Source organism: Chelonoidis abingdonii, chromosome 8 (genome assembly GCF_003597395.2).
Source record: "Chelonoidis abingdonii isolate Lonesome George chromosome 8, CheloAbing_2.0, whole genome shotgun sequence".
NCBI lineage: Eukaryota > Metazoa > Chordata > Testudines > Testudinidae > Chelonoidis > Chelonoidis abingdonii.
The window spans coordinates 33,558,099-33,585,379 of record NC_133776.1 but is presented as its reverse complement, the minus strand read 5'-3'; the positions used below and the strand labels follow the sequence as shown (position 1 = coordinate 33,585,379).

The 27,281-nt window shown below is 42.2% G+C and overlaps 1 protein-coding gene across 2 annotated transcripts in view; it reads left to right on the top strand.

Moving 5' to 3' along the window:
- The window catches only part of ATP1B3 (ATPase Na+/K+ transporting subunit beta 3), a 78,447-nt gene that overhangs the window by 2,839 nt on the left and 48,327 nt on the right, over positions 1-27,281 (top strand). The window contains exon 2 of one of the 2 annotated variants that reach the window (XM_032765673.2): positions 19,377-19,505. The exons of the other annotated variant lie outside the window; for it this stretch is intronic. Coding sequence (XP_032621564.1) covers positions 19,377-19,505 — 129 coding nt within the window. The remainder of the gene's footprint in view (positions 1-19,376; positions 19,506-27,281) is intronic. 2 annotated transcript variants of the gene reach the window in all.

The window sequence follows — 27,281 nt, the reverse complement described above, 5'->3', positions numbered from 1 at the left end:
CTGTTGTTTACCAACTCCCTTGGGAGCAGTTTAGGCAGCTGCTGTCCCTTTCTTGTTACCCTTTCTGCTGGGTAGTTCAACTGACTCTGTCTGAGGTTAGGGGAATACCTAATAAAAGATGGCTCCTCATCTTCAGCCAGCCGCTCGGGATAGTTCAGGAAAATGCTAAAGAGAATTAGTTATGGCTCCCTGATTCTCTGCCCGCGTCCAAGATAGAGCCTTGAGATTGCTCTAACTTCCATCAAATTGGCAGTTTATCTGGAGAACACATTACAGTTGCAGGGAGCCAGAGTGCAACATGTTCAGACTGCTCCCCCTCAATCTCTCTGGCCATGTCTGTACTACATTTATGTTGATATAACTTGCATCTCTTAGGGGTATGAATAAGCCATTCCCCTCAATGACATAAGTTACGCTGACCTAAATGCTGATGTCGACAGCTACTGCCGCTGGTTGGAGGTAGATTAATTAAGTCGGTGGGAGAGCTCTTTCCCATCGGCTTAGAGAAGCTATACTAGACCGCTTATAGCGGCGCAGCTGCATGCTGTTTAGTGTCGCTGTAGCCTCTGACGTGACCACTGCACCAGTAGTTGCAAATAGAGAGACGCATAGGAGCTGGTTATCCTAGAATCTATGCTTACAGGGGATTCCTCCATGGCAGGGGAACATCCAGGAAAGGAAATGCTGGTCGTTTCTGCTGGTCTTACCTGCTGAACAGGGTGAAGAATCTGTTTCAAAGTATTGATTGTAAATGCTTGACTACCAGAATTTTTGGCTGAAAAGGGAGGATGCTACTGAGTAATATGTGATTTGACTGGGTGTGTATATTGGGAGGTGTTTCAATAAATAGTCTCTATGTCTCCTGCCTCCTTAGGAGACTACTGTAGACTTTTTCTTAACTTTGTGTATGTGTCCTCCTTTTTTGTTGTCTCTCATTGTTGAAAGAACGCGCTATGTTTCTTTTTGAAGATATGGAGTTCGGTAGTGAATGATGCACAATGGTGATGTGACTTAGGCAGAAGGTATTGTTCAAGAGATCAGCTACTGCACGCATTTGGGCCCGTTTGGAACTGTTTTAAGATTGATGCACTCATTTAATAAAAACTGTAACTTTTCAATAGGAAATGGTATACAAAAATATAAATACAAATCAAGGTTCTTTAGCATTTCCTGTGAAAAATAGGGAAAATAGTATACACAGAAAACATAATATAAGCTAAAAGGCAAAGATATGGTAATTATCTTAAAATGTGACACTGTTACTTTCAGTGCCTGAAACAGGTAAAGATCTATAACCCTAACATGGTTAATTGAAACACTTTCACTAACTCCTTTTAATTTTTCTGTGTTCACAGAAGTAAAGAAAGCTGTCCTGTCCCTTCATCCAAACTACAGGTGGAACTTAAGTTGATGGCTCTGATTGTCTAGCATGTTTACCATTAATTTTATTTTCCCTTTTCACCTTCTGAATGCCATGAGGATATAATTTTTTACACTAGGTATTCAGCTGTCTAAGACGATTATAGGATATCAGCATACTACATGTACTGGCTCAAGGAGCACCATTAAATCTTTATTCATTGTATAGCATATTCTTTGTTGTATAGAGCATAATCTGAGTTTTTTCATAAAAAACTATGTGTATTTTCCTGATCTAGCATCTTAAATACTAATGAATATAGCATGGTGGTAAATACTACTGTCTAGTAGTGCAGTTAATTCAATCATTATGCATTGTCAGGATTTGCACACACTCTCTCCTTCCATGCTCCTCCCCATGAACGCTCTTATTTCACATTATCATGACTTTGGAAATGTGGTTGATTCATGTTCCTCTTATGATCTATTTGTGGAACATACCGTATTACAGGAATGCAGTCTGCCCTGAATGATCGTTAAAGTACTGTATTCATTGCAATATATATTAATGTAAAGACTATAAAATTGTGATAGTTGCTTTGTCCTTTATATACTATTTCATAGACATACCAGAAAATAAATTATACTATCCATAGGTCTAAAAATTTGTGTAACTTTCTAAATTAATCAAATATGAAATGTTGGAATTTTTTAAGTTTATATACGGTATATAATACTTTATTATATTCACACTTCATGAAGTGTGAGTTCTCTGTCAAAACTGTGATTCTTAGGGCTGGAACTGTCCTCTGTCCTAAACTGACTAGTTGTGGTAAAACATGCACAGAATAAATTTACCTATAAATTCCTAAATGTTAAAAATTAGGAAAGCTAATTATTTGCTACAGATCATATAAACTTAATGAGTACTGGATATATACAGCATTACATGGGGCAACTCCATCACAGAGAGGCCCACTGGTGAATGAATCACTTTAATACTCTCTGCTTCATTGAATATTTCAGTGGCTGTTTCCTTGAAGAGACTGAACATTCTGCATACTAGTATTTAACTTTTTTCTCTTCTATTTCAGGTTGATGAAGTGCTGTTTTACCAGATTAACCAGCTTCCTTTTAGTTTAAATTAATGTACCAGCATACAACCTGCTGGTGATTTCATACCCACTATTGTATATCACTGAACCTTGACTAAAAGGTGAAAGGCAACTCCCATTAATTGTCAAGTGTTAATTCTATAAAGTTTTAACTTTATGATTTGTATAGGATACAAAATTGCATTAAAAATAATGGGATTTACCTTACTCCATATGCAGGCTCCACTGGTATGTAATGGTATGTGTATGATTTCAGCAAGACATTGGTTGAGTGTTTTACTAAGGGAGTACTTCATGGGAGCTGGAGTAGAAAGTGAAGGGGAGAAGAGAAGCTTAAAATAAGGCTGATGGTTGGGACATTGGGCATATAGCACAGTTTCTCTCACGAGATCCGAAAGCACTTTTAGAAACATCAAACTTGCGCGGACTCCACACAGAATTTTTTTAAAGGGACAAAATCAACTTAAAAATCGCACCTTGGTCAGAAAACTTCTACCTAATGCTTTTACAAGTAACACCTAAAATTACAATAGCTGAAAAAAATTCTAACTCATTTATATATTTGACAGCCCTTTGTGTATATTCAGTTTTACTGTTTTGCCTGCATAATCTGTAAGTTTTTTTGCCTTTTGAATGGAATTTTCACACTGCAGCAAGGAGGAAAAAATATTCAAACAAACAAAAAAAAAACAACAACAGTGTGATTGTAAAGCACCCAGAATGGCAAGAGGACACTTTGGCAGGTGTAGTACCTGGAGCTACTTCCAGTTCATTTTTTGAAATTGACTAGACTTCAATATTACCCTTCCTCCAATCTGGCATAAAAAAAAAGGGGTAGTCACATCTGTGGTGAAATACAGCTACTGTCTAGCACAGGGGTCTCAAACTCAAATGACCACGAGGGCCACATGAGGACTAGTACATTGGCCCGAGGGCCGCATTACTGACACCTCCTCCCTCAGCCCCACCCCCACTCCACCCCTTCCATGAGGTCCTGCCCCCATTCCAACCCCTTCCCCGAAATCCCCACCCCAGGGGGTGTAAGAGGAGTGTGGGGTGTGGCAGGGGCTCAGGGCAGGGAGTTGGGGTGTGGGGTGCAGGAGGAATGAGGGGTGCAGCAGGGAGCTCAGGGAAGGGAGTAGGTGGGTGCAGTAGGGATGAGGGGTGCAGCAGGGGCTTAGGCAGTGGGTTGGGGTGCAGGGTGTGGCAGGGGGTCGGGTGCAGGGAAGGGAATTGGGTACAGGAGGGGGGCGGCAGGTGGCTCAGGGAAGGGGGTTGGGGTGCAGCAGGGGGCTCAGACCAGAGAGTCAAGGTGCAGGGTACAGCAGGGGGTTGGGGTGCGGCAGGAGGCTCAGGGCAGTGGGTTGGGCAGCAGGAGGGGTGTGGCAGGGAGTCAGAGTGCAGAGTGCGGCACAGGGCTCAGGGCAGCGGGTTTGACTGCAGGAGGGGCTCGGGGGGTGGGCTCCCTGCCTGCCGCCCTACCCCCATGTTGCTCTGGGAAGCAGATGGAACATGGAGGAGCAAGGGCACAGGGGCATGTGTTGCTGTTGCTTCAGGCACACCCCTCCGCCCCTAGTATCTCCCATTGGCCAGGAATGAAGAACCGTGGCCAATGGGAGCTGCTGGGGGCGGTGCCTGAAGCAACAGCAACACACGCCCCTGCGCCTCTGTTCTCCCATGTTCCTTCCACTTCCCGGAGCGGCGCAGGGGCAAGGCAGGCAAGCAGGGAGCCTGCCCTGCCCCGGGTGCGCGACAGGCCGGAGCCGGGCTAGCTAAATGCTGGGCGAGGGCAGGGGGGCTGTGAGGAGCTTGCGGGCCGCAAAAAATAACTTCGCGGGCCTCATGTTTGAGACCCCTGGTCTAGCAGCACACAGCAACGTTGTATATCTTATCCATCATATAATATTACCCATTGCATTTTGTGGAGTTTGGTTAAATTGTAAGTGCTTGGAGGCAGGGACCATATCTATCTTGTCTGGTATGGTATTGAGTCCACTGTCAGTTCATAACAATAAGGAACAGATTATGTGCTTTAAATTCACAACCTACCTTAATCTGAATTAACTTGCAAGTATAGACAAGCCTTTATTAAATGGTAGTTTGGTACAGGAATCAAAGAATGCCATATCCTATAGAAATCATAGAGGGCATTTTAGGTAGACAAAATATAATCAAGTGGTCAGCGGTTTTGTTTTTACGTGCTGTAATGACTGCATATCCAGTTACACAGTGTATCCAGCAGTATATTATGGTGTTCAGAGTACTACGTGCTGAATCCCCACCACTACTTCAGCACATCAGTTTACATGGAAGCGTATCATTCAGGACAGCCACACCCTGTCAATTTAGTTTAAGATCTGGCCGGATCTGAACTCAAATTTGTATTGTTTTTTTTTAATCTAATAGAAGCAGAGAAGGCAGAATGAAAATCTATAAGAACACTTGCAGGTTTTTAGATATGAAAGAGATACAGATGGATATTCAGCAACTAACATTTTTTAACATTCAGATTTCACTTAGTGCATTTGACTAGTGGATACTCTGAATTCAGTGCATTCTTGCAGTGCTTGTTTTTATGAAAACATAGGAATTTTTTTCTGTCAAAATTAAGAACCTGTTGGCATTTCTTATATAAGCTTATGTAAGTTCTTCTTAACAAAAGATAACTTATAAACTGGACATTAAAGCATAAGCATTTCGTGTGTGAGGCTTGATACTGTAGCTGTAGGTGGTGAGTTTCTGGTTATATGCTTGTTACTTTCCCTACTATCTTTTTAATTTGTTTTCTTTGTCAGCCAATGAGACAAAAGGAATTGTCCAGTGATATTTGGAATGGTAACCTGTATTACAGATCTGGTGACCTACTCTTTCCTCCTTCACTCTCTACAAAAGATGTCATATGTCACTAGAAATGGTAAAAACAGTCTCTGATGGGTAGATAGCTGTCTCTTCTGAGTAACAGTTTTTTCCTGACATGCCAAGGAGTACTGTTACACTGTGAATTCATTTAAATCAGTAGTACACAGACTGTACTTAACTATTTCATAAAGTAAGCTAATGCTTGCTGGTTGGTATGAGAATTCAAATCTAGCAATGATATGCTGTAGCCTAGCAAATTACACTTAGCATAATTATTAAAAATCTATGGTAAATATAGGTGTGGGTTTCATAAACTGGATAGGTGATCCATAAAAATATTTAAATTAGATTTGTTAGAAAAAGCTGAACAAGCCACTACAGTCAAGATGTTGGTTTTATGTTCAAGTCTTATAAAAATATTCCATCTTAAAGAATGACCTGAAAGATCATAAAATTATTTTTATAAACTTAAGGAAAGTCCATGTAGTCCTCTTCCCTCCCACTCACCCGAGGAGGACCTGTGAGGTATCTGAGCTCCGGGAGTAAGAGGCAGGGAGTTGAATTTTTAACAAATCTGAATTTCTAACCCAAAAAAACAAAGCTTGAGGTGTAGAAAGGGTTTGCTAGAGAACCTTTTCAGGCTTTTAGACATCATAAAGAAGCAAAAAAAGCATGTCTCTTTTTAGCTTAGTGGATAAGCAAATCAACATAGCTGAATCAAATAACTTTACATTCATATAATGCCTTTTACTGTGAAGTGTTTCACAGAAGTGTTCTTATCTCCCTTCCCTGCTACTGAAATGCAGTAGCTATTCTGTATTGGCAACACTTTGTGGTTATTATTATTTATTATTATTATTAGCAGAAGTGGCACAATAATTTCTGCAACTGGGGAAAATTTGAGCAGATAGAGCATAATTATCTTTAATATCTGTGCTCTTATGGCAATTTCTATTAATGAGTTGAATGCTCCCAAAACCTGCATATTTACTAATCCTGGGGTTCTCAAACAGGGTTGGGACCCCTCAGGGGGTCGCAGGGTTATTACATGGGGGATTGTGAGCTGTCAGCCTCCACCCCAAACCTCACTTTGCCTCCAGCATTTATAATGGTGTTTAATATATAAACAAGTGTTTTTAATTTATAAGGGGGGGTTACACTCAGAGGCTTGCTATGTGAAAGGGGTCACCAATACAATAGTTTGAGAACCACTGTACTAATCATTCATATTGAATAATCAGTTTCATTGTTTGAATTAAACAGTTCTAAAACTAGATGTTTTTTGCCAAAATAAAGACAGTCTTGCTGACTAGATGGAAGTTGTTACCGGCCATGTTGTCATTAATTTTGTTGAAATGTTGATCTTGCTTTTGACTCCTCTGAAGAAATAGAGCATTTTGATTTAAAATTTCAAAACTAAGTGTGAGAGAAACTTTTATCTCCTTTAGTGTCTTATTCTTGATTTTATTCCACTGTCTATATTATTTGTTTCAACCCCTAAACTCTCTTCTATTCTATGTCTAAAACACTGTCCATCACCTCTCCAACTCATGGCATGTATACTCCACTTATCTGAGCTCTTTTTACGGCTGCTCAAATCCCCTCCCATGCGCTAGTCTCCTTTTACCTTACTATTGTCTTCCTTTCTATGACTCCTTAGTCTTGTCTCTCCAGATGAAAACATTAAATTCCCTTGTTCATTATGCTGAAATAATTGTGATTTGGGTAATACAAGTATCCATTCTGTAGTTCAGGAGCTAATGTTTCTCTTCATACAGGTTTATTTAAACTGATTAAAATATATGGTGGTGGTACTGTAGAGTACGTACGAATCCTACTCTGCTGAATTGATGCTATATATTTAATATGAACTGGCTCAGTTCTTCAGCAGACTTAAAAAATCATACTTGATGGTGCTTAAAACTTCAACTGAAGTTTTAAACAATATTTAAAATAACTATAACTTAATCTAATGAACCAAAAAAAAATTTGCTACAAAAGAAGCTATCTTAGTAGAGAGGATTTTAGGGACATGACATCAAGGAGGGAAATACTGTAGGCCTGCTTCACTTGTTTGAGTTCAGAATTGACTGTTGCTGTAGTCAATAAATAAATAAATAAAATTTGGGGTTTTTTCTGACTTCTGTAGGAGTCCTGCTGATCTTCAAACAGGAAATCTTCACAATTTACTGTTAACTCTCTATGTGATCAGGACTTTGAGATTGTCTGAAGAAGTGGTATAAATTATAGTATGACATTTCTTTCCTTTCTGCATTTGTCCTCAAAATTAAATGGTCAAGATAGAGCAGAGTTCAGGCTTTCCCTGCAGGAACAGTTGATCCACAGCATGGAGGCTTGAAGGTTTGTGGGTTAGAAAAGTTTGCCAAAAATGAGACTCCCTTCTATCTGTATGTTTTTGAGAAAATAAAGCTTTTTAGCAGGAAAACTATTTGTTGTTGCTGAACCCAGTGTTCTGAAAGTTAAAAAAATGCTTCTGGCCATTTGAATTGAATTTTAAATTTGCACATCTGAATCTCCTGCTGGGATTCTGTAGCTTGTCGGGGAAACATCCTTCCCTTTAATATCTTGTGTAACATGTTTTTGGTGATATATCTCTAGTAGTACATATAAGGAGATGAATTTATTGTTTTAAATGTTAGGCTCACATGCTATTGGTTACTAAATACCAGATGGGATGATAGTATAATATCCAGCTGGAATTATTTTTAAAGCAAAAATTTATCAATTTAGAGAGATTATTGGACATACAATTTAGTGGCTAAACTGTAAACTAGTGCTTGTTGTGAATTTAAAAATGTGTAGCAGTGCAGGACAAAACTGACAATTTCTCACGATTCTAAAATGTCTTCATAGCTTTAATCTATTGCATAGCTTCAAAAAATTCCCTCTAGCATCCATACAGTGTTAATTTTATCTGCTTTTTCTGCAACAGAAGTTAGTCATTTTCTGAGCTGTACATGTTATTTACATTGGCTACACTTGAAGTAGCACAAGGAAATAAACCAAATCAACCAATTTGGTTTGTGCTGTTAACACAAGTCCATGTTTGTTAAATGGAATGTGTCACTGTTGTACTAAAGGAAACTTTTCCTATTAATTGCTGAGAGTGCAGAAAAATTGTGAAAAATAGAGCTTCTTGATAGTGTGTTGCTATAAAAAGAGCTTTAAGCTGTGTTTCTAGTCCAAAGACACTCAGGAATCAGGTCTGTTAAACAAGGTCATGACACTTTTAGATTTTTAGAGTCCCTTCTGTTTACTGACAGACATTTATTACCTTTTACTTATGCTATCCTGTTAGAGTTAACACAGCTACATCAGTGTGAGCTGAATTTTTCTCCTGTTCATTTCTCACCTATTGGTCAGAGTGTAAGATGAAGTGGTAAGACAACCTAATTAGTGACGTGAGCAGGTCAGGGTTCTTATACTTCATAATTTTTTAAAATTTTTTTTTTTACAATAATATGCCTGCTGCTTTTTAGACAATCTCCATTCAAAATCATGCAGAACATCTCTCCCTTCCTTCTGATCACAAAATCCTGTAGCAATTGTAGCAGTTGTTCATATGGAAAAGTGATAATAGAGAAATATTTAATACGCTGAGTTTCCTTAAATGAAACTTGGTAACTGGAAATTCGGAGACCTTATGACCAGTCAGCTCTTCGTATAGTTTTGGACTCTCTGTAGAGTTACCAGTAAACCTTAATTTTAAATGATCAGACATACACAAATTAGAACTGGCCTTGGTCGTTATTCGGAGTTTTGGCTGGGAAGAAGAGGAGAAGATGCAGAGTCCCATCTGTACTTTTTCCGAAGTATTTAGGGAGGAAGTGAGTTGTGTGGGGGAGGGGGAGGGAACCAGACAATTAGAGTGAAACAGGCAGAAATTATAAAATTTTGAAAGTATTTACTCTTAGTTTAAAAAGAACCCCCCAAATTTGCCATTTCTGATCTAGTGACCAGATTCTCTTGTGGTACAGAGGGGGTGGAATCTGCTTCTAATCCCTTCACTCCCATCCAAAAAAGGAGAGGGGAGAGTCCCTTGTGGGCATAGAGTTGGCATAGCTATCTTCAAATGTTGCTCTCTTCATAGCCCCAGTACAAGATGTGTGTGGCAGGTGCTATGGTGATGCTCAGCAGGCAGGCAGTCCCTTGGCAACTCTACTGCCAGATGGTGGATGTTAGAGCAGCTCCTAAGAGAAATCATAAACTTGGTGCAGCAGAGAATCTGGACTCAGATCTTTTAAGTAAGAGAAATGATTTACCCTATATTGTTGAATGCCATTTGTATGAATGGACACTTTAACCTTGAGATTTCTAACTGTTGCTGCCTGAGAATTGAGTTTGAAGCATGGCTTCTAAGGTAGGCAGTAACTCACAAGTTAGCAAAATGATTTGGTAAAGCCAGCCGTGATGTGGGAAAATATTTCTATAGGACTGCTTAGTCATCTACTAGAACTATATTTCCAAAATGTTTGGAGATTATTTTTACTTTTGCTAAAGTATGAAAAAAAAATTGTGAAATCAGAATGAAATAGCTTTTTTTTTTACTACATTCATATTGAGAAGAGGGAAATATAAATTTACAAGAATATCATTTGCTTCTCTGGGCAACTGTGTACAGGCAAGAAGACATAGTGAGGAAAGAGTGAGAGGGGGGCATTCAAAACTGAGAAGCCAAACAAACCACAAAAGACAAGATGAGGAGAAATGAGTGGTGCTGTTCTCTTCCCTCCTAGGAGGGAGGAAATTCCAAATTTGATAGTTTAGCTACCATGTAAGAATGCAAAATATGGGGTCTTCCTGGGAAAGACTCCTGGTTTGAAATCAGCATATGTTCTCCCTTGCCCCACAGTCTCCATGGTAGCTGGGATCGTTGTGTGCATCATAATGCTTTATCTTAAACCTTAGACAACTACGTCAAGTGATCGCTCATGTGTAGTCCACAATAGGTGTGCGTGCTTACCACGTACACCAGTGCCGAAAGTTTTTCCCCTAGCAGTACCTATAGGAGGGAGAGCCCCCTCTGGTGTGGTATAAGGGGAACTGCGTGCTCCCACCACCCTAAGTTCCTTCTTGCCTCCAGTGAAGGTGTGTCGGAACTGCTCTGCTCCAGCTTTGCTGTACCTCGTCCCAGAACTGTTTATTCATTTAGTACCTATAGTTAGTTTTGTTAGTCAGTGAGCCTGGGCTGGGGCATGCCTCGAGCTCCGGGATTTAAGTTCTGCAGTTCTTGTCAGCGTTCTGTCAAGAAGCAACCCGCACACAGGCTGTTTGCGCTGCTTGGGAGAAACCCATATCAGCAAGAGCTGCAAGATTTGCAAATCATTTAAGCCTTGGACCGAAAGAGAAAGGGACATTAGGCTCCCATCCATTTTGAAGGAGTCACGCTGACCCCGGCACACCGCTTCAAGCCAGTACCGGGCACTGCGGTCTCAGTACACAGTGATCTGTCAGTGTCATCAACCGGTCAGCACCAGTCTCCGTCCTCAGGGCACGTCAAGAGGGCCAAGAAGTCTCCCTCTTCGCAGTGGCACCGAGGGAAGTCTGAGACAGAGGGTAGGCCCATGTCGGGCAGTCTTGATCCCCATCAGGCCCTAGGCCTCCGACTCCCATAGAGTGGAGTAACCCAGCCCCTTTGGAACAGGCCTCTCCGGATGTCCAGATGCCATCCACGCCCGAAGCCCTCCAGGTGGCTTGGGATGTCTTGTCCATGCCGGTGCCCAGAGTGCCGCTGATGTTGGCCCCATGCTCTAGAGGCAAGCCTCCGGTGGGATCTCCACACTTGCCTCCGGCTCGGTACTGGTCTCAGTCGAGGGAATGTTCCTGATGCCAGTCATCGCCCAGCGTCCACTTGGGACAGAGTCCACATGGATCGCCCTTGACGCCAATCAGACTCTCGAGCCGGGTTCCATCCAGCTGAGACTTGTTGACACTGGCCCTACTCAGAGAGTGGATATCGACAGGACCGCGGCGGACGTTGTCGAGAGGGTACCGCAGTCAGTCACGGCATGGTCGTTGTTGCTGTTTCCACTTGGGCTCCTGCTCCAAGTCTCTGCCAAGGCACTGCAGCCCCGGGCGTCGATCGCTGGCGCCTCGCCATTGCAGGTCTGCCTGTTGAGGCCGTTCGCGGAGCAGCTGTTACCGTCAGTACCAGTCCTCCATGTCGAGATCGCATTCCTGTGACTGTTGCAAATCCTGGCACCACCCTCCTTTCAGTCGAGAGACAGCAGCAGATCCTACGCTAGCCCAGTCTCCATTCGTAGCCGTCCTTCAGTGGGCCGGACCGGGCAGCTGGCCCCACCGGTGCCACAGCAGGTGCAGTAGCACTGAGCATCGTGGCCAGCTCAGTGGGTACTGTGGCCTCTGGCACAGCCCCCAGTGGGAGCTTGCTTGGTGGCCAGAGCTTCGGAAGTACCGTCAGCCTCCCTCTCCAGACCTCCGACGAAGGAGTCAGTGGGACGCTTGTCCTCGGTACCATGCCCGGAGTCTGACCAGGTGGTGGATCCTCCAGTGCTGGCCAACACCCAAAGCACTGCACCAGCCTCTTTGCCCCGCCCCGCCTCCCTCTATCCCGCAGGGGGACTTCAGGGCCCACCAAGAGCTCTTAAAGAGGGTGGCAACAAACCTCCATCTCCAGGCAGAGGAGATGGAGGAGCCCTCAGACTCCCTGTTCAACATGTGGTCCCCATTGGCACTGGATAGGGTGGCCTTGCTGCTCCCTGAAGGGGTGGCTAAAATTTCAAATGTCCTGTGGCAAACACCGCCCTTGTTGGCCCCCATATCAAAAAAGGCAGAACACCAGTACTTTGTACCCTTAAAGGACATGAGTACCTATATACTCACCTGGCGCCCAACTCCCTGGTGGTTGAGTCGGTCAACCACAGGGAATGACAGGGTTAGCCAGCCCCAACCCCAAAGAACAAAGACTCTTGGAGGCTGGAATCTTTCGGAAGAAAAATGTATTAGTCTTCGAGCTTCCAGTTACGAGTGGCAAACCATCAGGCCCTATTGGGTCAATTCGAATTTAATCTGTGGGGCACCCTGCCTAAATTTGAGGTCTTCCTCCAGGAGTGTGATAAGGAGGAGTTCTGGGTGCTGGTGGAGGAAGGGGCAGTGGCAGTTCGGGCTTCCCTTCAGGCTAACTCAGATGCTGTGGACACGGCGATCATGGCTCCTGCTTTCCGGGCTCTCCAGCGAGGCACAATCTTCCATGCAGGATTGCCTATTTAATGGGAAAGCTGTTGGCAGAGGAAACAGATACAGGGCTGCATGGCATGAAGGACTCCCGCACGACCCTCCAGACCCTGGGTCTCTATGTCCCGGCTCCGGCAAAAGGTAAGTTCAAGCACAGCAGACTCCAACCCCGGCCACCCTCTTGAAGTACGAGACTGTCCATAAGAAGCAACGGGACTATAAGAGGTGCTTTCACAGGCAGTCTCTGCCTCCACCCGGGCCTGGACCCTTCAAGGGCAGGCAGGTCCAGAAAAGACTCTAGACTGATTCTTGTCTGCATATTTATACCTGCCTCTGGAAATGTCCACCACGTGCATCTGACGTAGTGGGTATTCACCCACGAAAGCTTATGCTCCAATAGTTCTGTTAGTCTGTAAGGTGCCATAGGACTCTTTGTCGCTTTTTACAGATCCAGACTAACATGGCTACCCCTCTGATACAGGTGGGGAAAAAGGCGTTTTGATGGGATGCCAGGGGGCAACCCGCTAGTCCTCGTCAGGGATCCAACCCAGCCGGTTGTGTGCTTTCCTTCCGGAATGGTCTAAGCTCACTTTGGACCACCGTATCCCAGGGTTACACCCTCCAGTTTATCTCCTCCCCGCCCAACCACCGCCTGCTCCTGTCCCTCCTGGGGGACCCCTCACACGAAGCTCTGCTCGAGCAGGAGGTGGGGAGGCTCCTAGGAGTAGGAGCGATAGAGGTGGTGCCTGAGGAGTTCATGGGCAAGGGGTACTACTCCCATTATTTCCTTATTCCAAAGGCCAAAGGGGGGTCTCAGGCCCATACTGGACCTATGGGGTCTGAACCAGCACATGGTGAAGCTCAAGTTCTGCATGGTCTCCCTTGCCTTCATCATCCCCATCCTGGGGACTGGTATACTGCCCTCGATCTACAGGACACGTACTTCCACATCCACGTATTTGAGGGGCACAGGTGCTTCCTCCCTTTTGTGGTGGGACAGAATCATTACCAATTTACGGTCCTCCCATTTGGGCTGTCCACTGCCCCCAGAGTGTTTATAAAATGCATGTCGGTGGTAGTGGCCTACCTCAGATGACGGCGGGTACAGATATTTCCCTGTCTGGACGATTGGCTTGTCAAGGGCACCTAATGTTCGCAGGTGTGGGATCACGTGGCGCTCCTGTCCATGTGCACCACCTTGGGCCTACTGGTAAACAACACCAAGTCCACGTTAGTCCCGGTCCAGCACATAGAGTTTATTGGGGTGTTCCTGAACGCAGTGTCGGCCAGGACCTCCCTCCCACCAGACAGGTTTGAGACCCTGAAAGGTCTCATCGACTCGATCACAAGGTTCCTGGTGACAACAGCCAGGGTTTTGGGTCATATGTCGGCATGCACGTATGTGATCTGTCATGCCAGACTCAGGATGAGGCCCTTCCAGCTCTGGTTGGCCTCGAATTTCTCCCAGGCCATGGACAGGATGGACACTGTGATTACCTCCCTGCGATGGTGGTCCACTCCGAACAACATGCCCCAAGGGATCCCGTTCAGGGACAGGGCCCTGTCACTGGAGCTAGTGTCTGATGTGTTGGACCTGGGTTGGGGGCCCATTTGGGGAGCTTTCAGACCCAAGGCCTGTGGTCGGCTCAGGACCTGACCCTAAACGTAAACATCAAGGAGCTCAGAGCAGTGCGGCTGGCATGTATGGTCTTCTGATTGCACCTGGAGGGCAAGGTAATCAGGGTCCTCACGGACAACACGGCCTTGATGTTCTGTATCAGCATGCAAGGTGAGACCCGCTCCTCTGCCCTCTGCCTCGAAGCCCTCAGGCTGTGGGACGTCTGTATAGCCCACAACATCCACCTGAAGGCCTTCACTGGGCACCTGCAACGAGAGGGTGGATCACTTGAGCAGTGACTCAAGCACCGGCTCTTCCAAAGGTGGGGAACTCCCTAGGTGGACCTGTTCATGGCTCAGCAGAACCGGCGACGCCCCCGGTTCTGCTCCAAGGAAGGCCTGGGGAAGGGGCACTATCTCTGATGCTTTTCTCCTGTCCTGGTCAGGCTGGCTTCTCTACGACTCCGCCCCTGTTCTCTCTAATCACCAGGGTTCTGGAAAAGATAAAGTTGGACAAGGCTCGAGTTCTCCTGATTGCCCTGGCATGGTCCAGGCAGTATTGGTACGGGACCCTCACGGGCCTGGCGGTAGCTCCGCTATGGCCATTGCTGCTCCGCCCAGACCTGCTCTCACAGGACCAGGGCCGCTGCCTCCCTCCCAATCTAGCAGCGATTCACCTTACGGCATGGCTGCTCATTGGAGGAGAGGAAAGGATGTGCTCAGAGTAGGTTCAATGTGCCCTCTTCGAAAGTAGACGGCCCTCCGCTCACCACTCTTATTTGGTGGGTGGAAGACCACAGTGTCTTCCCGGTGACGGCCCTGATCCAACTTATCCTTGATTACTTCCTCCACCTGAGGGCCCAGGGCCTAGTGACCACGTCCGTCAAGATGTACCTGGCGGCCATAATGGCCTTCCATCCGCTGGTGCAAGGACACACGGTGTTTTCCCATGCTATGACTGGCTGGTTCATTAAGGGTCTAGACTGTCTTTTCCCACATTCTAGACTCCTGGTTCCACAGTGGGACCTAATCCTGGTTTGGCTCATCTCACAGGGCCCCTGTTTGAATCACTGGCCATGTGCTCCTGGTCTCACCTCTCGTGGAAGGTGTCCTTGCTGGTTGCTATCATGTTGGACAGGCAAGTTTCGGAGCTCAGGGCCCTGACCTCCGAACTGCCATACACGGCCTTTCATAAGGACAAGGTCCAGCTCCGCCCACACCCTGTGTTCCTCCCGAAGGTGGTCTCCACCTACCACATGGGTCAGGATATTTTTTCTGCCGGTCCTCTGCCCCAAGCTTCACGCATCCAGTGAGGAACTGTCTCCACGTGCTCGATTGGCTCTGGCTTTCTACCTCGAGCAGACTCAGCCATTCAGAAAGTCCTCACAGCTGAGCGTGCGAGGAGCCAGCCGATTTCCACTCAGCAGCTTTCCAACTGGATCTCTTTGTGCATCCGTTCCTGTTATGAGCTGGCAGGCATTCCCCTGCCAACCATTGTGAGGGTGCACTTGACCTGGGCACAGGCCTCCTCAGCTGCCTTCGTGGCCCACGTCCCCGTGGATGTTTATAGGGCCGCCACATGGTCGTCGGTTCACACGTTCGCCTCGCACTATGCGATCGTCTCCCAGACCAGGATGATGCTGGGTTTTTTACCCACCTCCAACAGATATACTTTGTTTACCCACCTCCAACAGATATACCTTGAAATCACCTGTTGTGGAATATACATGAGCAATCACTTGAAGAAAAAACAGTTATCTTTTCCGTAACTGATGTTCTTTGAGATGTGTTGCTCATGTCTATTCCTCATCCCACCCTCCTTCCCCTCTGTCGGAGTTATCTGGCAAGAAGGAACGGAGGGTGGGGGAGCGCGCAGCTCCCGTTATACCGCACCGGGCAGGAGCCACTCCAGGGTTCATGGGGGGACGTTCCCCCCCCCCCACAGAGACTGTAGGGAAAACTTCCGGCACAGGTGGACGTGGCGAGTATGCACACCTATTGTGGATAGATATGAGCAACATATCTCGAAGAACATCAGTTACGGAAAAAGTAACTGTTTTTTCCATCTGTTATATTGCGTGATACGTATGGCTAGTAATCATCTGGTGGACTTTTTTCAGGGCCCTACTATGTAACGCCTGACAGACTGATGCCAGTTGGTACAGGAGTCTGGTGAGGGCAAATATACTGGTCACTGGGTGAGTAGTTTCTGTTCCCTGAGTGACCAGAGCAGGGCTGCACTAGAGTAATCAGGAACTGCTAGAACCAATTAAGGCATGCAGGCTATTAGAACAACTGCAGCCAATCAAGGCAGGCTTATCAGAACACCTGGGTTTAAAAAGCAGCTCGCTCCAGTCAGGGTGGGGTAGCCAGAAGAGGGAAGTGAGTGTGAGGAGCTGGGGCAAGAGGCGCAAGGAGCTGTGAGTGAGAGGGGTGTGCTGCTGGAGGACAAGGAGTACAAGCTTATCAGGACACCAGGAGGAAGGTCCTGTGGTGAGGATAAAGAAGGTGTTCGGAGGAGACCATGGGGAAGTAGCCCAGGGAGTTGTAGCTGTCATGCAGCTGTTACAGGAGGCACTATAGACAGCTGCAATCCACAGGGCCCTGGGCTGGAACCTGCAGTAGAGGGCGGGCCCAGGTTCCCCCCAAACCTCCCAACTCCTGATCAGATGCAGGAGAAGTTGACCCAGACTGTGGGGAAGATCACTGAGGTGAGTAAATTTGCCAAATAAGCGCAGGACCCACCAAGGTAAAGGAGGAACTTTGTCACAGTAAACATTACAACACACAAAATTGTGCACTCTTCAAATGTTTTTGCAATACCTACTCACATCTAGGTAAGTTTAGGACAATTATTCACCCTTAATTCTAAATTACTCTTCCTGTGGGTTTACTTGAGACACCAAAGCTTAATGTACTAAAAGAAAATCTACCAAACTTGACTATTTAATTTTGTATGCATACAATATGCTCTTGTAAATGGATTACTGGAATAGCTTTAGTTACCAAGTTCCAGAATGGGCTACGTTCCTGTAAAAGCTTACAGCTCAATCTAAGCCATTTTTGATAGAGATCGCTTACATGAGTAATTGCATCCTTTACCCTCAAGTCGACTTGTGATGCAGCACTTCTAAGGTGAAAGCCTTCTGCCTTACTACACAGGAAAGGTGCACATTAATAGTACTACTGCAGAGTGTCATATCTAGTTATTTTTAGGACCTATGAGATTGTGTAACCAGACAGCTACTTAAAATGTAGATTATTCTCTTTAGCAGTTTTTCAGAGGAGCAGTCCGTAACTAATGCACGATTCATCATTTTTTATCTTGCAGGCACATACTTTCTTCCAGGCTTTCCATGCAAAAGCTCCCTTATGTCACTTTCATTTTTGTAAATCATTAATCACTATTGCCAACGTGATGAAAAACTCTCTGAGGTGATGAAGTGTTCACACCTGTGTTGAAATAATATGTTAAAGAGCAGTTGGCAACATTAAAAAAAACTACATAACCCTGTATATCTGGGTCATCTTAAAGCCTTTTCATCTATTTCTTAACTAAAGGCTAGTTCCATTTTTTAAAATTGTTCAGTTTAACTCCATAGCAGACTAGGCCAAGATGAGGATTCCAGCCAGTTCCACCCCAGCGATATTAACTTAAAATCTTTAAATCCTTAGTGACTGTGTCCAGTTTCCTTCCTCTTTTTCCACACACTCTGTTCCTTCAACTACTCTTCACAGGTGATATCCATGTGGTAACTGAGAAAGCATCATGATTTCTCAAAGCTTGAGGCAATAGAAGTAACGTTTTAATATTAATTTGTTTGAATACTGATTATAGGAATAATATGATATAGAAATATATTTAATGTTTTGAATCATTGGCAAACATTAGCTTTGGCTTGATATGCTACAGTATAATGTAGCTGCTTACTAACCTTAATTTTCTGTTGATTTTGGGAGATACTGGAGAGGATGGGGGAAGCTTGTTCCATGAAGCTTCCTGTTTTTCTAAGTTATCAGTTTCACTCTCTAGACAATTTCCCTTGGTGACAAACCTTCTGTAGTTTATTGGCACAGACCTGCATAAAGCTTACAGAAAACACCTGAAGTGGGCAATCCAAGCTTAGCTCTAGACCAGTGGTTCTCAACCCATGGGCTGCATGCAGCCCAATTAGCACACAGCTGTGGGCTGAAGGCCGCACATGGTGGGCTCCTGGCTGCCTGGCCGTGTGTGGTGGGCTCCCAGCTTCCCCACAGCAGGTTTGGGGTCCCGCACAGCCCACAATGATAAATAGGTTGAGAACCGCTGGTCTGTTCACTCTGTTTAGTTAAATGAAAAACTATATTTACTTAATGCTTTAAAAAAGAAAAAAACTAATCGGTTAATAAAATTGCTAAAGGAGCTCTGTAATGTGCCCAGTCTAAACCCGATGTCTGGGATAGCTTGAGAAATGATTGCAAGATGTACCGGTTGTGTGTTGGATGTATTCTACAACCTTCTTATCCACATCGCAAAACCACCTAACTTACTGTCACATGTACCTCAAGTTCTGCATCAGAAGAAGCACCATGTAGTCCCCAATCAGCGAATGAGAAATTCTACAGTTGTAATTTGTGTTCACATTATAGCATCTTGTTTTTTCATTCAGGGCTCTCTAAACTTAGTGAAAATCTAATGTATAGTCATTTGGCTTGTAATCTGATTGATTATTCACATATAGTATTGCACGTAGAGGTCTCTGTTATGCTGGGGTACAATCAGTTACTTCGCTCTCAGAAACAGAAGCTGCAACAGAACAAAAATTGTCCTCAGAAGCTGGGGAAGGAGCATCCTCCTGTTCAAGCTCTTTTTAAAAAAAAAAAAAAAAAAAAAAAAAAATTAAAAAAAAAGGTTGATTTCAATTTTATTTTACAATCATATTATCATATGTAATCTAATACAAAATTAAAAAAAAATGGAATGAGAAGTTGTTATATATATATATGTATGTATATATATATATATAGCTATATATATATATATATAGCTATGTCTGTAGATTCTAATCCTGAAACACAAGGAAGATGTAATTTGGTATCTCTGTATTTGAGTGGTGGGGACTGAGCACCTGATCCAACTCCTATTGAACTACAATCCTCAGTGTCAAAGTAAAAAATTAGACTCACGTTCAGTTTAAATATTTTGTTAATTTGAGTTCTTTAATTTTACAGGTCTAATCTTGCTGTTTTATCTGGTATTCTATGGTTTCCTAGCAGCACTCTTTACCTTCACAATGTGGGTTATGCTTCAGACCTTGAGCGGAGAAATTCCTAAATATCGTGACCGGATTTCTAGTCCAGGTAACTGTACTCTTTTTTTTTTTTAGTTTTATTTCTGGATTTTAAATTAGAATTAGATAAGATTTATCTAATAACTTCCTTTTAGGATAAAGTACATATTCCAATGTAGTGTAGTTTTTATTGGACTAACAAAGAGTTTTAAAGGAGGACTCTTTTATAATGGGTGAATTATTTGCACTTTGTAGGTTTGCAGCATAAAGTCATTTATAGGCTGCTTTTTTGGCCATATTTACTAACTGATAGCTCTAAATTCACTCCTTTCTAGTTCTTCCTGGATTTTGCTGTACATTTAAATTGCAGTTTTCAATCCACAACAATGCAATATGAGGTCATAAACATAGCGTTGTTGCTTCAGTGCAGGAGTAAGCTAAGTTTTGATATTTTGCTGCAGGGTAGATTTGATTTAAATCATGATTTAAATCACTGGTTAGGAAGACTTGATTTAGTCATTGATTTCTACATAAAAGTGCATTCTTGTTGGTTGTTATAACCTTAATACATATTCCTCACAACTCAGAGATAGGTGTAGGTTTCATTTTTAGAAGGTACACACTATACATTTTTAAACAGTGATTTATTCTGAAAACTTTTCAGATATTTATGAAGTCATTGGGAGGTGAGCTATCTCCAGTTCAATAGGTTAATCATTAATATTTGGAGGATTTTCTTGCCATGCTGTATTAGGAGAAGAACATCACCAGACAGACAATTAAATTGTTTTATTTAACTAAAACAACAACATTATGTATCCTAGATTCTTTTCTTGAACAGCAAATATAGAGTATTTTAACAAAACAAGCATATGCATTTTTCAAGTTTGTTAAAATTGTTTAACTAAAATAGTTAAATGACATATTTACAAAAATAATTAAATCAACCATGTTAGCCAGGTCAACATGAGAAACTTAAAATATTGCCTTCTGTAGCTAACTCAGTCGTCTTCACCTTCATTTTCCTGTTTGTTCATAATCTGGATAAGAAAAACAAGCTTTCCTGCTTTTTCAGGTCCCAAACGATTTCTCAATTTGAAATAAACTAGTCCAAAGGAAGAAAATATTCTTTCTACACCGGCAGAAGAAGCTACTGCTGTTAAAAGTGAGATTATCACTTCAACAATCTCTGACTCTGAGTGCTTAAGTGACTTCCACCACTTCACTGGTGTGACTTTCTTTAAAACATCATCAGCAAACATATATTTCTTGAATGGTTCACCCTTAGCTCTGAAGTGTATTATAATTGGCATTATGAAGGGATGATTGTTGGATGTCCATGTCATAGCCAACTCCTCTTCTTCAGCAGTTATAGTTTGATCCTTGTACTGAGTATTGAGAATATTTGCAAGAAAATTAGCTAGAGATAGTGCTTGTTCTGTTCATTTTTTTTAATGCTTGTAATTTAACTGTCATTGCAAACTCAGCATGTGTTCAACATTTCTCTTAAGCCCAAAGTTGAGAACTTTGGCTGTGACAATGCCATCTATTTTTTTATGATTTTGTTCACAAATTGTCATCAGATTAGGCCAGTTCTTGATATAGTGCTCAAAACAGTTCACTACTGAGTTCCATCGCACGTCTTGTGGTAGAGTTAGCTTGGTTCCTCCCACTTTTTTCAGAGCAGCCACTGCAGAGTGGTTGTTACGGAAGTATTTTGCAATTTCAACAACATTAGCCTTTATTTCTGGAACACTGAAAAGTCTTGCTAGGAGGTGCAACAAATGAGCACTGCAGCCATATGTTATTGGCTTGGGACTCTCTTCTCTCTCTCCTAAATAATTTCGTATCTTGAATGCATTTGCAACATTGTCTGTGACCAAGCTGCGTAATAGATATTTTAATTTTTTTTCAGTTTGCTATAGCTTTTACTGCTACTTCTTGTAAATATTCTGCTGTGTGTGCATTTACTGATGTATCAATTGTTTCTGTAAGGAAGATATTCCCTTCTTCTGTTGTCACACAAGCACATATAACAGGATCATTGTGGACATTGTTCCACCTATCAAGACTCAGGTTTACAATTTCACCCTCTAGACCTTGTCTATGGTTGTTTCTTGATGATGGAGATTTTTTCTTTTTGCTACAGGTGATGTACTGTGGCTGTGACATACTTAATGTGACTGAAACACTACCACTGGCAGATAACTGAAACTAAAAAAAAAATTGAGCTTGAAGGTGGATAGTCTTCAGAATCCTGTATGTTGAGGATGGATTCTCTTAAACAAACTAAGTCAATGTAGTTATTTAATTGCTGTTACCATACTTCTCATTTAGCATTACTCATTGCATTCACTGACTCTCGGTACTACTTTAAAGGTGAAATTGTAAAAGGAAGATCTGCCTATTTCAGCTATTTACTTTTTATCACAACTACATCTAAAATGATAGTACCATAGAGTAACAACTATATTTTTTGCTCAAATATGATAATTCAAGAATAGTCCAGAAGGAAGACAGGCAGTCCTTCAGAAAGAAGTATGAAATAAAAAAAATTACCAGTCTGAAGATCCTTCATGTTCAGACATGTTCCTTTCATCGTCTTCAAAGCAGCTTCCTCCTGAGAAGGAATGCTTTTCCTGATGTTGTTTCATTCGGGCAACCAGGCCTTGCATTTTTTTGTTGCACTGTTTGTATTTTGCACGCATGCCTGTGTTACCCACAGGTAGAGGAACTTCATTAAAATATTTCCAAACTGGCTTTCTCTTATGGCCTGTTGCCGTTATACGTTTTCCCTTCTAGTGAGAGAATGGTATGGTAGATTTCAAATCAGTGAAGGCTACAGTCAGGAAGACCTCAAGACTTCTGGAATATGCTGCTTGAACAGTTTCGCTTTTGCTTCTACTGCCTGCCCCTCCCTCCCTTCTCACATTTATCTCCAGACTTCTCCTTGTCTAGATTGTAGCCTGAGTTGGGATGTACTAATATTATTAATTTGGATAATATGGGAGTTTAATTTATTAATTTTAATTTAATTTTAATCATATTGATAATAATTATTAATGTTAATAGTATGGGTTTTAGGGTCTCCAATCTGTTTGATCAGAAGATAAAGTTCTTGTCCCGAATCAGGCTCAACAGAATTTACAAAGGACCCTCGGGGTTATGACAGGAAGCCCACACTGAGACAGATACAGCTTTAAAGACTTTTTGTTAAAATCAATAATAGTAAGTAAATGGTAAAATACTCAGTTACAATTGCATTACTGCAATTCAAAAGATACATATGGTAATATAGTATTATATGCTACAAAGCTTTGGTTAAAATACTCACACTGTTCCTTGATAACCTGGTGGTAAGAGACACAGGACCAGCCTTGCAGTTCAGGTTTCTCAATTCTTCAGAGAGGGATGCAGTGCTTAGAAAAATGTAATGCGAAAAGCTATCAATACTAACTTGGGGTTTACTTGATTAACTTTAAACTTAAAATCAAAACCTAATAAACTAAGAATAAAACTTAGGGAAACCAAGCTTAGCCTAGTTCCCTTGAAACTTAAAGTTTAAGAACAAATATAGCCTACTAATAGTAGTAACCATCATAGATGGAATAGAGAGAGAGAGTAGAAATAGAATATAAATGAGAATGGTAGAGTGGAGTGCTCTAGCGAGGTGGGTCACAAGTGCTGGAAATCCATCCTTCTATGCCCAAATTTCATTCCTCACCCACAAAATGTTAGGGTGCGCTTATCCCATAGGCTAATATGTTTGTGCGTATTGATGACAAGTACATACGCCCATAAGTTCCCTTGTGGTGTACCTGTTATGTCTGTGGGTACAACACTGAAAACCCCCCTATGCCATTCTCCGTTGTCGATTGATCTAGATAAAAGGTCATAGACATCGGCGTGGGTATTGCTCTATTTAGGTAACAAGGTGTAGGTCAACTTTACTTTTTGGGGTAAAAGGTCTTAATATAGATAAGCTAACTTTGCCTTAGCTTAACATATAGAATATGGCCTGTAGTAAGTTCCTTGCATTACATCCAAACTTACTTTAATATAAATCTATAAACCTACTACAATAAACCAAATATTGAAACTATAAGAAAAGATATATAATATGCAAGCAAGCAGGTTAATCCTATAGGCTACGTGATCCATTCCGCCCCCATCAATATTCTATTCATTGAACTTTTTGAAACTTTGCCCTTTTAGAGAGAGGTAAGGGATTGACTCCGGGTACACACATTTGCAGGGGGCAATAGGGTTGAGGTCTGTTATTTCTCACCTGTATATGTTTATTTATTTTATTAAAGAACATTTTTGCTGTTAACAAGCATGTTATCTCTGGAGAGACAAATCCACAGTTTGAGAACTGCAAAACTAAGTATCTCTGATGGTATGTTCTGGACTGAGTCCCATTGGATAGGTAGAAAGATTAACCTAAATAATCTGTACAGGAGTCCCTGGAACCCTATAATATTGGGTCTCTAATCCATAACTATTTGAACTCATTTACAAAACTTTATTTAAACATTACATGAATGTATTGTCTCATACTATAGAATTAAAATTTATAATTCCTATTCCATGATGGGATATCTTTGAGCTATAACGTATCTTAGTTTAAACTATCTTTAGATACGTTTTGTCTCAAAAAGCATTTTATCAATTTTTTTTTTAAATCATTGATTTTTCTTCCCTGTTTTACTGTTAAAGCATACAGCTGAAATAGAGGAAAGAGATAATGACTGGGAAAACAAAACTTATGGAAATATTTTGGAATATTTCCTGTTTGTAGAAGAAAGTCCCTTCAGATATTGATTGTTCAAGATATAAATTAGATATGATATAGAAGATAGTGAGGTGAAGTTTTTGCATGTTTTAAAATACCAAACTCAATTAAAAAGGAAAGCTGTCATTACCTAGTCCTATGTTGCTTACTGGATCAGACCGGTGGTCCATCTAGTATCTTGATGCTAACAATGGCTAGTATTGGACACTTCAGAGGAAGTGCAAAAAAGACAGTGTATAAGCAGTTATAGGATAGCCTTCTTCCTGGGAAAATTTCATCGTAACCCCAAATAGAGGTTGTCTTAAACCCTAAAAGATGAGGGTGCTTCCAAAACTTTTAATATTTAGTATGTCAATTCTTAATTTATTAGCCACTTATATAGTATTAAAAAAGATTACCTGCTACCGTAAGAGATGCATTGAGGCTTGGAGTTCCACAGGCTAGTTGTATGGAAGAGTGTTTCCTTTTATCAGTTTTGCATTTGCCATCTTTCAGTTTAACTGAATGTCCGTTTGATCTTGTATTATGAAACAGAGTGATTCGAAGTTCCTGATTTCCCTTGTCTTATCATTAATATTTGTATAGTCATGTCCCTTTTAATTATCTCCATTCTAAGATAAATGAGTTTAAAAACTGAAATATCTCTTCATATGAGATTTTTTTTTTTTCATGCTTATAATTATTCTTGGCTCCCACCTCTGAATCCCCTCTTTCTACTGTGTCCTGTTTGAGAGTAGGTGACCAGAAATAGTTTTCCAGATGAGGGCACACCATTCATTTTATACAATGGCATAATATTTTTATATTCTCCAGTCATTATGCATCAACTATTTTTTTAACCCTGTTGCACATTGAGCAGAGACCTTCATTGTGTTGTCCGCAGTGAAGATCGGGGCCTTTTTATGAGCTCAGGCTGAATTTAGAACTCAGTAAAATATGAATAGTTCAAATTATATCCTCCAGTGTGAATTACTTTGCATTTATCAATGTTATGTTATGTTCAGTGGTTCCTTAAATAATTCAGATTAAACTCAAAGTTCCCTTTTCCCTTTCATTTAGATCATATTGTACGTATAGCCAGACAAATCTTAATTAAAGTGAAGTTAAGGTTGTAGGCACATACCAATAGGTAATGCATATTACCGTTTTAAAACTTTTTTTTTTTAAAACCCTTCCAAACATGAAAAGCTCAAGTACTGAAAAATCAAGGTTGCACTTCTTAAACAAGGTGCCTAAACTACTTTCTCTGTCCCTGTACAGATGCCAGCCTACCATTTTCTCTATTTAAATATAGAGTATTAGAAACATTAACTGTAGAACCTTAGTTTTAGAATTTTTCATGTATACAAATCTCCAGTAGCAAGCCTTGTCCCTTTACTGACTTCTGCTCTTTTTCAAGTACTCTAACAGCATAATCTAAACCGATGAGATTTATATACGGGGCATAATAGCTAATGTCACTTGGAGAATTGGCTGCCACAGAGTTGTAGAGCTGAGTACATCCTATGAAGAACTGAGTCCCCTCAGGACTTTGAAAGATCAAGCGTTTAATGAAAGCAGGAATGATTTATTCTTTCCATATACTGTTTGTCTAATCATGAATTGGTAAAGCTGTGTGTGTACAACTAAAGAAGATCATAAAATGACACTCTGACAATGATTATAATGCACTGTAATTTTGGTGGCCACTATTATTGTTGGATAAATTAGCATGTGTTCCAGGCTTTTCTGAGAACACTGCTCTGAAAGATAGAGTTAAGGTAGTTTGGGGACTTAGAAAGTTCAACCTTAACTTTGTTTTTCTTTGGTTTCTAATGTTTTTAAAAGGTAATATGCACTCAGACTACTGATATTTGCCTGCAAACAGAACTTGACCTTAACATTTTTATCCTTACTTTCTTTTAAAATGGTCCTAAAGTCTGCTGAAGACTTCAGTTCCTGCACACCCTAGGGTATGGTCAATCCAACAGACCTTAGAAGGTTTGAGGGTAAATGGCCACAAAGACTCCTGCTAACTACAGTGCCTATCCACCATCTTGTGGAGGTGAGTTCTGTTGCTGCAGACCTCCTGTGTGGCTCTCAAAGGCTTTGAGTTAGCAAAATGGGGGGAACTGGGGAGAAGAAACTCCCTACCTCTCTTTTATGCTCCAAACCCTTTGGCAGGAGTTGTGAGGAGTGAAGAACCCCTTCCTCACTATATTACTGCCTCCAGATGCTTCCTGGGCCACCTGCTGGAGTTGATGTTTTTCTCCTGCAGTTTCTCTGTTATGAAACTGACTCCTGGCCTCCTGTGAACTGTCGGAAATTCATCAGAGCCCCCAGCTCTCATTAGTTTTAGATCATTCCCCCTTCAGCACCCAGTTGACTCCTGAACCCCTGATGATCCGAAATAGGTTTGTCTGCTGTAAACTGCTAGCTGACAAAAATGGAGTGAATGAACCTAACTTCCATAGCCTGCCCTATGAATTAGCTTATGCCTGTGAGAGGGCAGACAAGAACTTAAGGCTCACTATGGATTCTTTCCTTCTGCAGATCTTGAGCAGTCTACAGAAAAGCGGAGAGAATGTTCCCTCACCTGCACAGATCTCCTCAGATCTGCATGAATGGGGCTTCCTTCTGAAAAGCCTTAGGTCTGCAGGAAGCAAGGGCCTGGCCCATCAAGAAATTTAGGGCACTGATATGTTCTCTGGGGTCCCACCCTCTCCCATTTCACTTTATTTACGCAGACATTTGGGAGGGAAGGTGGGAGCTGAACTTCTAGTCCTGGTTCAGTTGTGCTTTGCCCACCCCAACCCCCTGTTAGCCCTGGCAATGAGCAAGAATAGGTGTTTAGGGAGGACATGGTGGTATTTTCCTCCCTTCCTTCAAGATCTGCCAAATCTTTAGAATGGAACCAATCTTACCTTAACAAGCCATTCTCACTAATCAGGTTACATGTTGAGCTCAATTTCTGCCATGGAAAGGGCATTAAAGCCTCTTGTTTGTTTATTCATTTTAATGGAAGTTTATATCTCCAGCATCTTTTGATACCTTCTGACAAGATCATCGGAG